Raw genomic sequence first — 14368 nt, 5'->3', positions numbered from 1 at the left:
TCAGTAGCGCCCAGGAGGAAGGCTCACACGGAGACCGTGTTTCGACCCTGAGTCCTACCTGTTACCAGCCCAGAGATCTTCAGATAATGAACCACGAAAGCCGGCTGGGCAGAGGTACTAATGCAGTGATTTTTTATTTGCCACTAGTCACTTCAGGGATCAAGGACAGCTAAACACATAACCCACTCACGCGTGTTATTTCAAAGGCGTATTTTAAAGTTATAAATATGGCACGTTGAGTTAATGAGGTATGTTCTTTTGGTGACAAATATTTACATTCCACATATGCCTCTCTATGTCAAGAGTGTAACTGTTGCATTTTCTTCCTTTTCTCAGGAGGCTGGGATGCAGATGGAAGAGGCCTTTGTGTCTGGGACACATTCACCCATCAGGGAGGGGAGAGAGTTTTCAAGAACCAGACTGGCGATGTAGCTTGTGGCAGCTACACTCTGTGGGAGGAAGATCTGAAATGTATCAAACAGCTTGGATTGACTCATTACCGCTTCTCTCTTTCCTGGTCACGTCTGTTACCTGATGGGACGACAGGTTTCATCAACCAGAAAGGCAAGTGTTTCTTAAAAATAGAAGGTTGCAGCTTTAATTCAAGGTTATTGCTGCAGTCTGGCATAATTAATCCAGTATGCTATTCTGCAGTGTAGCTTTGAAATTGCAAGTTTTCAGAGTGATTATAGGCTAAATTTTTTGAAATGGTTTTGCATCAGCTTTCTCAGTAATATTTTGGTATTCCTTCACTGTTGAGATCTTTCTTGGGGGAGGGAGGTTGAAATAAGTGTTTTACTTATGTAAGATGCTATCTGAGTGTTAACCTGAAGGTGAATTTTGAAAAGTTGTTGTATTAAACTATTTTCAGTTGTGTAGCTCTGTGAGAAGTTATGAGAAGCCCTGAAGAATCTAACATGATTCTGAGCATTTTAATTGAAGCTGAATTAGTGAAACTAATTAACTAGCACAGGGGTTAACACCAAGGGCCCTAGAGTCCACTTACATGTTATGAAGCACCAGTTACCTCACTTACTATGTGTACAAGTATCTCTTGGGCACCCTTCGGTGCCTCAGTTTCCCCAAGAGTAGAAGGGAACATACTTTGTACTTCAGAGAGTTGTTGGAAGATTAAATGAAATAATAGATTACAAAGTGCTTGACACATATAAAATTCAATAAATGTTAGCTTTTATTCCTATTATGCTTTGTAATTAAGAGGATCATTCACTGCCTAGTGAATGACTATTACTTATTAGGCATTTCTACACTCATTTTTCTCTAATCCTCACAATCAATAAGAAAGGTATAATGATAATATCTAACAGAGATGTGTGGCTGATTCACATATTTGGGAAGTGGTAGGTTTGAAGTTTAAAACTAAGGTCTGGCTAGCCCTTTCCACCTTACAGGACTGGAAAATAATGACCCGAGGGCCAAATCTGGTTTGCCACCTGTTTTTCTAAATAAAGTTTTATTGGAACAAGGCCATGTCCATTCATTACATATCGTCTATGGTTGCTTTCTCACTATGATGGTAGGATTGAGTAGTTGGGGCAGAGACCATATGGCCCACAAAGCCTAAAGTATTTACTCTCTGTTCCTTCATAGGAAAAGTTTGCCAACCCCTGCATTACAACATATGGCTTCTTAATAATGATACTTTATTACTACTTCCTCCTGGAAAAGATTTCACACTACTCACAGTCTGGGTCTGGGTGAGCAAGTGAGGGGCCTCGAGTGAAAATTTAAGGAGAGTCTCTGAATGCAAGGTAGGCAGGTGGATGGCCCAGCGTGAGGGCACCTTGCCGCCCCACGCTTCCCACACCCGAGCCTTCGCTGATACCCAAGGATCCTTTATGAGCTAGTTGTGAGATCCCCACATACAACGACCCCAGAGGATGATTCCTCCATGGTCGTGAGCACCTGCAGTGCTCACTTCATGTGAGTTGAGGTGATCTCCTCGGGACATGGAACCAACTACAGCTTGTGGGCCCACATGAAGCTCTGACCTTTGTGTGGCCTCCCCCACATAGGGACAGTGCAAGGTAAGCAGGCCCATGGCTTGGTTCTGAAGACATTGGCCCCTGACTGATGGCTGCTGGGCGAATGTGTACTTTCCTGACGTCAGTGGTTCCTTTTATTTTTGACTTTGAACAGGTGGTAATTTGTTGTTTAGTATAAAAGTGAACTCATAATTTTCTGCCTTCCTAATTCAACATCTCTATACCTTCCCTTCTCTTCAGTACCACTATACCTCAAGGTCTAAAAGACAAAAAGTGATCTTTGAATCCTTTCATTTCTTTGCTTCCAACATCTAATTGGCTGCCACATAAGGTCCATTCTCCTTGTGCCTGTTTACCTCTCCCCTCCTAACTACCCCCACTGCCCTGGCTTAGGTATTTATCATTCTGTCCAGGGGCTTTTTGTTATACTCTGATGGGTCTACTTTCCCTCTCTTTGTTCTTTAATTCTTCCTATAAAATACCACTACTGCCATTTTCCTAAAGCTTGGCCTAAGTCATATTAGTCTGGATCATTTCTTGCTGAAAAAAAGCAAAATAAAAATTATTCAGTCATCTCATGCCTCAAATTCCAGTCTCAACTCCTTCCTATATCATTGCAAGTTCTATTGGACTTAGTCTTCACTGACTTCCAAAGCTTTGAAGACTGCAGTTTCTGCTTGGCTGGGTCCCATGTGATTCCTCCCCATAATCTCCCTCGCACATAGCCCCATCCTTATTAAAAATACTTTGCATTTTTCTGTTTTCTGCTTTCGTAGAGTTTGCTGACACTCTTCCTTCTGCCTGGAATGGCCTTTCCCTGACCCCTAACTGCACCTGCTGACGGACTAGCCTACTACTTAGGCCTAAAAGCCTAGCACAAATGCTTCATCTTTAAAGTCTTCCTCTGTTCCAAGCCAGAGGAAATACACACACACACACACACACACACACACACACACACACACAGTTCTTTTTTTTTTTTTTTTTTCTATTTTCTTAGCACTTTGCAAAGCTGTTAAGGTATTTCTCACACTCTTCTTTGTTACTATTTTTATATCTACTGTATGGTTTTCAGTATCTTGAGTTTATACCCATTCATCCAAAGTGCCTGCTGTGCATCAGGGACTGTGCTAAGTATTCACAATGCAGATCTAAGGGACTCCCTTGAGTTGTTTACAGTGTATGGGGCAGATACTGTAACCAAGTCCAGTGCCTTTTGAGGAGGAATTCCATAAACACTCACTGAATTTAGTTGAATTAGGTCAATAGCAACTATAAAAATCACAACTGAGGATGGTAATTTTTGCTTTTTATGGAACGTGTAGGATGTACAGCTCACTGTGCCAACCATTGCACTTAACATTGGTCAGTTTAATGCTCATAAGAGCCCTGTGAGTAAAGGGCCTCTCAAAAGAGAAGGAATAATGGCAACATGGGCATAGGCTGGGTGTAAAACTTCTAAGATGACAAATTTAGTTAGGATTAAGATCAGCCTAGGTCTGTCTAACATCAAAACTCAGCATCCAACTTAGAGCTCATTTCTAGCCTCATCAAAGCATGTGAATTCTTGATGCTCTATTTCCCTCTTGGTAAAATGAAATGGAGGCTCCATGTCACTAAGGCTCTTTCCACTGATTCTAGGAGTCTGTTTTCCTGAGGCTCCATTTGGGTGACAAACAACAAAATACTACTACCACCACTTACTACTGCTAGTACTACAACTACTAATCACAGTCCCCTTTGATATGTTACACAGGTCCATAATCCCTTATCTGAAATTCTAAAATCCGAAAGGTTCCAAGGATATTTCTAAAACTAAATTAGTACCACCAACTGATCTAAAAATGGATGTCCAAATTTTTTTTCATAATCTTGGTTTTATTCTATTTCACGAGAATATTTATATATTTTGTTGCAAAAATATTAGGGAATATTGACTCTACCCCACTGGAGCTGCTAATTCAATATGATCTATGCTCTGTGTTTCTTTTTTAAAACCGAAAATTTTGAACACCTTTTTTTTCCAAAATTTTTAGATAAAGGGTTATAGACTTCTACCAATATGTCAGCATGGCAAGCTTTCTAGAGCCAAGTTAAGATGTAGAGAAGTCCATGGGGACACACTGTAGGTCACCAACCTAAGAGCAGGGAAGCAGAAAAACTGGAGCACGAAGGTGGCGGAGGAGTGGCTCTGGACTCTTTGGAGTCACCGGAACAACACAGGAAATCACTCACGCCAAGCTCACGTGGCCCTCTGGTGCCTGCAGCACCGAGCTTTCTGTGTTTGGCCTCAGCTTTTGTAAAGCCACAGCTGATTAATATTACAGACTTTTCCCTGAACAAGAGGGCACTGGCTGTGCTTCCAGGAGGCAGAATTTCAATAAGCAGTTGCTCATTCTTGTGCAGTGATCTGTTGAAGCGATTGGAACTGTTTTAACTCAGGAAGGCCATCATTTGTTTTTTTCCATTTAAACATTTTCTCAAAAAGCGTGGAAAGAATTAGAAAATCCGGTCCCTGTCCTTTGCAAGGAATGCCCACCCCCTTTTTTTGTGTGTGTGTGTTTGACTACCCACTTTAAAGCTTGATTATGGGACATTTGGAGCCTTGTAAAATTCTATGTCCCCAAACTGGAAGAATATTTTACAAAGTGAAATTGTTACCTAGCCTTTCTCTTTCAAATGTCGAGTTTTCAAGGCTTCACAAGAAGAGATTGAGCTGGCAACTGAGATCACATATTTCTGTATTTCTCAACTGTCCAAGTATATTTTCATATCTGCCACAAAAGTAAGTTTCAGGTGATTAGTAGGAGACACAACTATTGTAAAGGAAAAAAAAAAAAAAAAAGGAATGTTTATGTGGAATTTCTTGTTCACTAGCACTTGTCAGGAATGGTTTAAATAAATTAACTAAACAACCATCAACCTCATATTCTATGTTGAGCATTACATTAGGTTGAATAATGATCCTGCCAAACATGTCCTTGTCTTGAATATTAGGAACTGAGGATATATCAGCTTACCTGATAAAAGGGGGACTATACAGGTTAAGTTAAGGATCTCAGGATGGGATGGGCCTGGATCATCTGTGTAGTCCAGTGTGACCACAGCAGCCCCTTAAAAGAGGAAGGCACGAGGATTAGAGCCAGAGAGGGGAGATAGGAGAACTGAAGCAGAGGACTGAGAGGAGAGGCGAGAATGAGAAGAGGTCACAGGAGAGAGCATGCGCAGGTCTCCCCAGCCTGGAAAAGGCAAGGAACCACTTCCTTGAGTGGATTCTACTCTATAGCCTCAGAAGGAGCTGCGGCATCGTGATTTCCACCCATTGAGAATTCCTTGGAATTCTCACCCTCAGAGCTGTAAAATAATAAAATTTGTCGGTTTCTGCCACTAAATTTGTGGTAATTTGTTACAGCAGCAATAGCTAACCCATACAGGCAGTGTGGCAAAAGAACCTAGGACAATGAAATAAATTAATTGGTATGAATCGTGGAAGAGGTGTGAATCCAAGTGAACTATGGTATATTGACATGTTAGGTGCATGATCAAAATGAATTCTTGTTACGGTATTTATAGATTTTTTTTTTTCTTTTGAAATCGGGAAGCATCATCTTTGCACGCTCCAGTCATCTCCTCTGTTAAGGTATTTACTCCTTTCTTTGCACTCTGTAATTCTGCTCCACTCCCAGACACCGCTGAGAGGACAAAGGAAAGCCTTCATCCCCTGTGATATACAACTCCTGAGACCTTGTGGGAAACGATGAGTTTGCCCAGCAATGTTCCCCTCTCTAGGGTGTTTGCAACGCAGATACTGAGGGTCAGAGTTGGTTGGCGGAGGGCACAAGGGCTCTGAGGGAACTTTGTCAGATGGTGTGGCCATTTTGAGACCACAGAAAATTGGGCACATAAAGTATTGGTTCTGAAATAAGGAGGGGAATGGAGCAGAGGCACCGCGAGGCTGCAGTGGAAGAGACCGTCCCCGCCCACTGGACAAGACAAAGACTTTCTCAGCTTCCAACTTCAATTCCCTTGAGTCCAGCTGTCATTATTAACTTCTTTCTTCTTTTTTTTTCTGTCATCGGGTGTCTGATAACTCCCTGTCATTGCAGATAATACCCACCATACCTTGCACCTACCACCCAACTGCCCTCAATACGACCTTGACATTTGAGTTAGTCTGGGCTTGCTTATTTTTCCTATATTTAGAGAATTTTAATTCAAATATATTTCATGTTTTCAAAGATCAAACAAGCTTAATAAAATAGATACTATGGTATTGACCATGAAAGAAAGTTATAGAAGTTTTAATTCTTAAAAGTACCAACCCTGTCCTAAATATCCAGAAGCAGAACAGGACCCAAATGATCTCCAAAAGTCTCAAGATCCCTAGATTGGTAACTGATGATCATTGCAAAATTTATGTGTATTCAGAGAATTAATTAGCACTGCATGGTACCTGTTTGAAAGAAATAAAGCTGAATGTCCATTGGCCATTTGGTCTCATTCACTACTACAGTCCTGAGGTGGTTCTGTGAATATTCCTCTATCACAGATGAGGAAACTTAGGTGTAGGGGCCAAGTGATTTGTCCTAGTCCTTTGACTGAATCGTATGGGGCTTTGTGGTTTAAAATCCCACTCTATTACCTCATGGAAAAGTTTCATGATAGCATTGAATAAACTATACTAACCAGACATAAAGTGCTCAGACCTGGGGTATGAAATATTAATCATGCAATGCTCTGTTACTTAAAATATTGATTTATTTTCAACACTACTCATGATTTTCATGTTGTTTGAATTATACTGGTAAACCATCATTAATGATTCCTCCAAAAGAAAAAATATAAAAGACCTGGTATTGTAATCAGGTCTGTGATAGGTGAATGTTAAACCTAGTGAAACAGTCACACTTTTCTGACTCTGGAACATTAGTAAACATGAAAAGTGTGGTATTGCAATGGAAACCCCTCTGTCTTTGTAGTGAGACAAATTGGGATTAAGTGTTGGTTGTTCCATTTGACAACACTGAGACTCTCTGAATATCACTGTTCTCATATATTTGACAGGGATAAAAGCGTCCATGTCTTTGGCTTAGTGCTAGGATAAAGCGAAAGCATGACACCTGGTATCTAGAGTACGAATTCAGTAAGGGAAAGTTAATATTATTTTTATGTTCAAAGCCATTGAAAAGAATTGACTAGAAAAACTCATGTTAACAATACCAAGATAATCCCATCATATCCCCTTTTGATATCCCCATTTACAAATGAGGAAATGTGGGCTCACAGGGCACAGGGATGGGTTCCTGAAATGCTCTCTCATTAAGAAAGAAAGGAAATTTTGGTGAGTATATTAGTTTTCTATTGCTACCGCACCAAATGACTATAAGCTTAGCTGCTTAAATATGTTACCTTAGAGTCCTGCGGGTGTCTGACACGTGTCTCTCCAAGGCTGAAATCCAGTGTCAGGAGGGCTGCATTTATTTCTGAAGCCTATGTGGGAGAGCCTGGGTCTTGGTTGGGAGAATTCTGCTCCTGTGGTTGTAGGCCTGAGGTTCTCTTTTCCCTGACGACTCTCACCTGAGGACCATTTCAGCTTCTAGAGGCCCCCGCAGTACTTGATGTGGTGGTCGCCTTCTTTCATCTTCTAAGTCAGCAATAGCAGATTGAGTCCCTCTCAAGCTGCCATCCTCTCTTCTTTTATTGGTGCATGTCTCTGACTTACTTCTTCTATTCTTAGGACTCATGTGGTTATATTGGGTCATCTGAACAGGCTAGAGACATCTTTCCATCTGAAAGTTCCTACTTTAATCACATCTGCAAAATCTCTTTTTGCTATGTAAGATAATATATTCATTCACTCCGTGGTTTGGGGTACAGTCATCTTTGGGAGGCAAAGGACTTATTCTGCTTACCAAGTGAGAAATAGTATATTAAGGCATCTCCCAAATATGCAATTGTTCTACATGATTCACACTGTCTTTCAGTTTGTGAAATAAATGAGGTATTGTTAAATATATCACTTAGGCAGAGGACCAACACATGATTGCGTATAATGTGGCTTCTGGTGATCTTGATAACTTTCCCCTCTTCTTACTCCTCTTCTGGTGATCTGTGCATTCACCTTATACTGAACTTACGGCCTGAAAGGGTCATACCCTTCTAAGAGAATTACAAATGATGACCAGACAATATAGCTATAATTCTATATGAAAATAAAACTGTGACCTATATAAGAAACATCAGAAGCCAAACCACATCTCTGTAGCCCTCAGTCCAGAATAGTCAGGAATTGGTCCACTGCTTGTGTATTTGTTTGTCTCACCCGCTTTCAATTCAGTTCCAATCAGAGAAAGCCAAATATGCTCCCCAAACCAACCACGTGGGATCACCACTATTTATCCTTCCTCCTGCTTCCTTACGCCAGCAACCTCCAGACTATACCTGAAGATGTCTCCTTTAAAGAACAAACAAACAAACTAGATAGAGTTTTTCTTCCTTTTCCTTTCTTTCTTTGTACTTAACCACTGAGCCACATCTGCAGCCCTTTTTAAAATTTTTTATTTTGAGAAGAGACAAGAGCTCACTGAGCTACTTAGTGCCTTGCTAAGTTGCTGAGGCTGGTTTTGAACTCACAATCCTCTTGCCACAGCCCCCCAGCTGCTGGAATTGCAGGCATGTGCCACCATATCTGGCTGCTTTTCCTCTTTCCTGATGGCCTTTGAGTTGTAGGCCTTATGCTGATTGCCCATGATGGTTGCTGACTCTCCAGCTATAGAACACTGAATAGCCTATTTTTCTCATTTGGGTGCTCTTTATTTCTACATCTCCTTTGGTCTTTGGCACATTTCTTTCCCATTTTTCTCTTCCTTGATCACTTGTGTGGGTGATTTATATTCACCTTTTTAGTATCAACTTAGTTGTCACTAATAACAATAACAATAAAAATCATTTCTAGAATAATAGCTAAGCTGTACTAAGTCCTTACCAGATGCTAAGAGCTGTTTTAAGCATGTTCAATTCATTCATTCATGCCACTGTCATCATAATTCATTGAAATAGGTTTCTATTATTAACTACACTTCACAGAGGGGTAAGATAATTCAGAGAGATCAAGTAACTTGCCCAAGGTCACAGAGCTCATAGGTGAAGGATTCAGGGTAGGATTTAGGTAACCTGTTGTTCACTCTCGAAGTCATTATTTATGATATTTTCAGAATGTTTTCAAATGCCCCAAGTGTAGGATGGGTACCCTTTACCACATTTTAAATTAGGACTCTCTCTCTCTATAATTTTTGGTACTAGAGATTGAATACAGAGGTGCTTAACCACTGAGCCACAACCCCAGAACCCCTTTTTTAAATATTTTATTTAGAGACAGAGTCTCACTGAGTTTCTAAGTGCTTCACTAAGTTGCTGAGGCTGGCTTTGAACTCATGATCCTCCTGTCTCAGCTTCCCAAGCCACTGGGATTACAGGTGTGCTCCACCACTTCTGGCAGGACTCTATAGTTTATCTTTACTAGTGGTACTATGTTGTACTGGATTATAAGTTTATCTCTAGCCCCTCCTGATAAGCTTCCTGAGGAAGAGGATGGTGTTTTACCTTGCTCATGTTTATATGTTTTAGTATATAATAATTTCTCCATCAAACTAATATTTAAACATTTAACAAATGAATAATTGGATGCAGGAAGCAATTCCTAAATCTGAATTACAATTTTTTTTTTTTTTTTTAATTCGAGGATACTAAGTTAAGGACAAAAAAAGGAGTTGTCCTTTAGGCAAACTTTTAACACACACAATTCTGCATATGATTTTATATCTCTGTTCAGTCACTAACCTCTTCAAACAGGACAACTGCTCTTCTAAGATTCATTTTCTCTACACTTTTACACACAAAACCTTGTGCAGTGCTCACATCTGTGCTGGAAATCTCTTCCCAGGTGAGGGTCATCAACAGGTTGGACCAATATCTTCCTGACTATGGATCCCAAGGCAGAGTCTCTTCAACTTAATAACATTCTTCTGAACTCAGCAACAGTCCTCAAAGCTTTCCCCAACCCATGCTGAGACCCAGGGCTGGCTATGTATTCCCAAGTCCCTTGTCAGAATGTTTGAGCAAATCCCAGCCAGGTTCTCACAATGTCCCAAGCCTCTGACTCTCTTTGGTTGGAAGCCCATTCTGGGGAAGAATGCTGAGCTTGTTCATGCTCAGTGGGTTTCCTTTCCTAGACTTGTGAAGCTAATAGGTTTGTAAAAGCATTCAGACAGTCATCTGAATTAATTCTTTTACTTTATATCCAATACCGCCAAAATTAATTCATTCACTCATTCATTCACCCCACAAATCTTTATTGTTTACTAAATTTCTGATACTATTCCAGTACTTGGGAATCCAGAACTGAATTAGAAAGTCAAGACCCTTGCTTTTCTGGGGCTTGTATTCTAGTGAGTTTAATAGGTAAAGATTGGATACAAAGAACCAAATCAAATTTCAACAAGTGTGAAAATAGCATAATCTTAGGTGACAGTGACTTGCCCAAATGTTTCCAGTTTCAAAACAAGTATCTTCCCATGATATCACCCCATCACTCTCCCACTCCCTGATCAGCCAGTCTTTTCTGGAATTCCACATTTCCTTCCAGCGTCTCTTTGATTATATTGGGGGAAGTAATAAACCTTATTGAATAAGAGATCCTCTTGACCCTTTCTCATTTAAAATTTATGGTCAACATACTAAAAATAACTTTTCATATATTCTTTTTTTTCTCTCTCTCTCTTAGGCATTGACTATTACAACAAGATCATTGACGATTTGTTGACAAATGGGATCACGCCCATAGTGACCATCTACCACTTCGATTTGCCTCAGGCTTTAGAGGACAAAGGAGGTTGGCTGTCGGAGGCAATCATTGAAGACTTTGATAGATATGCTCGGTTTTGCTTCAGTACTTTCGGGGATCGAGTCAAGCAGTGGATCACCATAAATGAGCCTAACATTCTTGCTGTGCTGGCATATGAAGTGGGCAGGTTTGCTCCTGGTATTCCTCACCTTGGGACTGGAGGATATCAGGCAGCTCATAATTTGATTAAGGCTCATGCCAGAGCCTGGCACAGCTATGATTCCTTATTCCGAAAAGAGCAAAAGGGTATGGTGTCCCTATCATTGTTTCTTGTCTGGTTGGAACCAGGAAATCCCAACTCTGTGCCTGACCAGGAAGCAGTTAAAAAAGCATCTGCTTTTGCATTGGATTTCTTTGCTAAACCTATATTCATTGATGGTGATTATCCTGAGCTTGTCAAGTCCCAGATTGCATCCATGAGTAAAAAGCAAGGGTGTCCATCATCACGGCTTCCAGAATTCACCGAAGAAGAGAAGAAAATGATCAAAGGCACTGCTGATTTCTTTGCTGTGCAATACTATACGACTCGCTTCATTAAGAGCCAGGGGAATAAGAAAGGAGGACTAGGAGAACTAGGCTTTTGGCAGGATATGGAGGTTGATTATTTTCCAGATCCATCTTGGAAAGGTGTTGATTGGGTCTATGTGGTGCCATGGGGAATACGTAAACTACTGAAATATATTAAGGTAAAAGCATGATTCGTTTGTGTCTATGTATATCCAAATAATGTGAAGGTGGCAATCAGGCATATATATGAGTGCATATGGAACTTAAAAAAGGGTGATTTTAGATACGATCAGGTTCATTTGTTGTCTGGGAAGAACAGATTAGGGTGTGAGTTGATGAGGGTTAAGTAGCCAGGAATGGGGTTTCAAACCTGTAGCCAAACTTAAAATTTGTTGTTAAAGTTGGTGATGGCTATAGAAGTAGCTTGGACATATTTTTTCCAGCTGGCATCACAATAGTGATTGTTAAAGGGCATTTTAAGGAAAGGTATGGCTGAATCTTTCTTGAGTCTCCATTATGCTGGCTGACATCCAGGTGGCTGAAATTAAAATTTCAAGTTACCAGTTTTTAGGACCCCTCCTGTGGGGAATAGGAAATGTGGCTGCCAGCAGGACTAAGGGGTTAAGGTGCAGTGACAATCAGCAGATGCTGATGGGAAGAAAGATATTTCTGTCTTCTCATTATAATAAGAGTCATTTGACTGTCTTCATGGACATTTGCACAGTTTTGCTTTTCCATTGTTAGTCATAAAAGGTCAGCGTGTGGAAAATTAAGTTAATAGGGTCAGTGCAATTTGATGAAAACTAGTTTTGGGGTTGTAGCTTCAAGAAGATTGAGGGTAATGCACCTGATTTTATGAGCTTTTTTTTTTTTTTTTTTAAACATCTGTTTGGAATAAAACTTCTGCTCTCTTGTTCTAGGATACGTATAATAACCCTGTAATTTACATCACTGAGAATGGGTTTCCCCAGCGTGACCCACCAGCTCTTGATGACACTCAGCGCTGGGAGTATTTCAGACAGACATTTCAGGAACTGTTCAAAGGTACCATTTGAAATGATGAAAGATCAATTGTGCAAACTTAATATAATTTTCCCATGTACTTATTTGCATTCTGCAAAGACCAATGATTTTAAAAGCTGAAATTCATGTAAATCAGTGTAAAGTCATGTAATTAGGAGAGGGGAGAAAAAGTATTTAGGAAAGAGGAAGGTGAGGATTTTGGCCTTCCTTCAACCTCCTGAAATTGAATCAAGTAAAAAGTAACTGTCTTCTGCATTTTGTGGCTTCCAGGTGAGGGTGGCAAGAATAAAGGGAGTGTTTGCTGTTGGGAAAGAACATTATTTATTACAAAAAGATTAGCACTGCTCGATAACGGCACCCTTTTTTTTGCATATTTTAATATTCTCTGACTACCAAGAAATGAATGGATAGGAATTTTTAAGGACCCAAATTCAGTGTTTATGCAACAAATTTCAAAATGGCACAAGTCCTCCCTCCATGTATGTACCTTAACTTGTAACCAAGAACCCCAAAGAAGTTTCTCATCCTAGCACTTTTCTCCTAGCGAATGTGTGAATTGTATTCAGGGTGATGAACACAATTTTTATTATTATTTTTTTTATTTTATTATTTTTTAAATTATTTTTCAGAATAATATATTACTCTGGAAACTCTGTTCTTCCATGTAATTCTTTTCATATATGCAAACAAATCGAAAGGAATCCTATTTAGTAGTTAACACAGTTCTAGACCAGGCAGCTTCCCAGTTCCCTCCTTTACCTGCCTCTGGGAATATTATTGCTCAGAACAGTGTTGCTTCATAAATTTTGTTCCTTCTCAATCATATCATAGCAGCAAGATCACATGCAAAATGAGAATTCTGATTTCCATTTTTTTATTAAACACGGTAGCTGTACTCATTTTTTATCATTTTATTTGAAAGGTCCAGGAATTATTATTCCTTCCAAGAATTTTCAGTATTATACTGGAAAGAGTCCGAAGAAATTCTGGAAACTAATGGAAACTGGTCTTTTTGTAAAATATGTTGACTGGATCTCTCATCTAGGCCTTGAGTTTATTGACAGAGGCAATTGGATTCCTACAATTTGGCCCAAGCAAAACAATTCTTTTGTATATACACAAAATAGATTCTTACTTTGGGTGATCTTCCTCTTTTGATTAAGACACAGAAATCTCTAGTTCTCTGAGGTTCCTCCCAACTTTTCCCTGTAAATGGACTCTATTATAGTTAACCCATTGAAGCTCCTGGATTTCATCATGAAGAACAGGTAGGCTTTGAAGCAGATTTACAGATGGATATAGAGAGCATGCATGATTTGTCTAAGATTGCTCCTGTTATATTTGGAAAAGGAAAGAAAAATAAAAATTGTCCCTTTTTATTTCTAGCTTGGTGATCTCTGTTTAGTGCTAATTATTTAAGGACATTTCATAGATTTTTAAAATAGTTTTAAGTATCTCTAATGTTAAAAACTCAGTGGTGGACCCCAAACTAAGATGATTTTTTTAATTAACAGAAGAGTGGAAATTGTGAGATTTGGGTTTCAAAGGGGCAGGAGAAAGAAGAGAGCTGATCAACAAAATCCTGTTTCAACATATACATATCAAACCACATTGAGTCTTTAAATTATTTAATGGAAAAAATACACAGGGTCCCTTAGTTACAGTGGTTCAACTTATGATTTTTCAACTTCATGAAGGTGTGAAGTAGGTTTGCATGTAGTAGAAATTAAACCTTGAAATTTGAACTTTGATCTTTCTCTGGACTGGTTTCATACTATATTAGAAAACATGAAATAATTCTCCTGTGATGCTGGACAGCAAAAGAGAGCCATAGCTTCCAGTCAGATCTGCAACCACAAGGGCGAACAATCTAGACCACAGTGTACCATGTTGCTATGCTAGGATGTTCAGTTGTGTTGGGTGTATTAAA

The 14368-nt window shown here is 39.6% G+C and overlaps 1 protein-coding gene across 1 annotated transcript in view; it reads left to right on the top strand.

Moving 5' to 3' along the window:
* The window catches only part of LOC306670183 (cytosolic beta-glucosidase), a 109661-nt gene that overhangs the window by 40306 nt on the left and 54987 nt on the right, over window positions 1–14368 (top strand). The window contains exons 2-4 of the mRNA XM_079154792.1: window positions 337–564; window positions 10789–11594; window positions 12336–12459. Coding sequence (XP_079010918.1) covers window positions 337–564; window positions 10789–11594; window positions 12336–12459 — 1158 coding nt within the window. The remainder of the gene's footprint in view (window positions 1–336; window positions 565–10788; window positions 11595–12335; window positions 12460–14368) is intronic.

The sequence above is a fragment of the Sciurus vulgaris genome (assembly GCF_902686455.1).
Source record: "Sciurus vulgaris genome assembly, chromosome: 9".
Lineage (NCBI taxonomy): Eukaryota > Metazoa > Chordata > Mammalia > Rodentia > Sciuridae > Sciurus > Sciurus vulgaris.
This window is presented reverse-complemented; position numbering and strand designations above follow the sequence as displayed.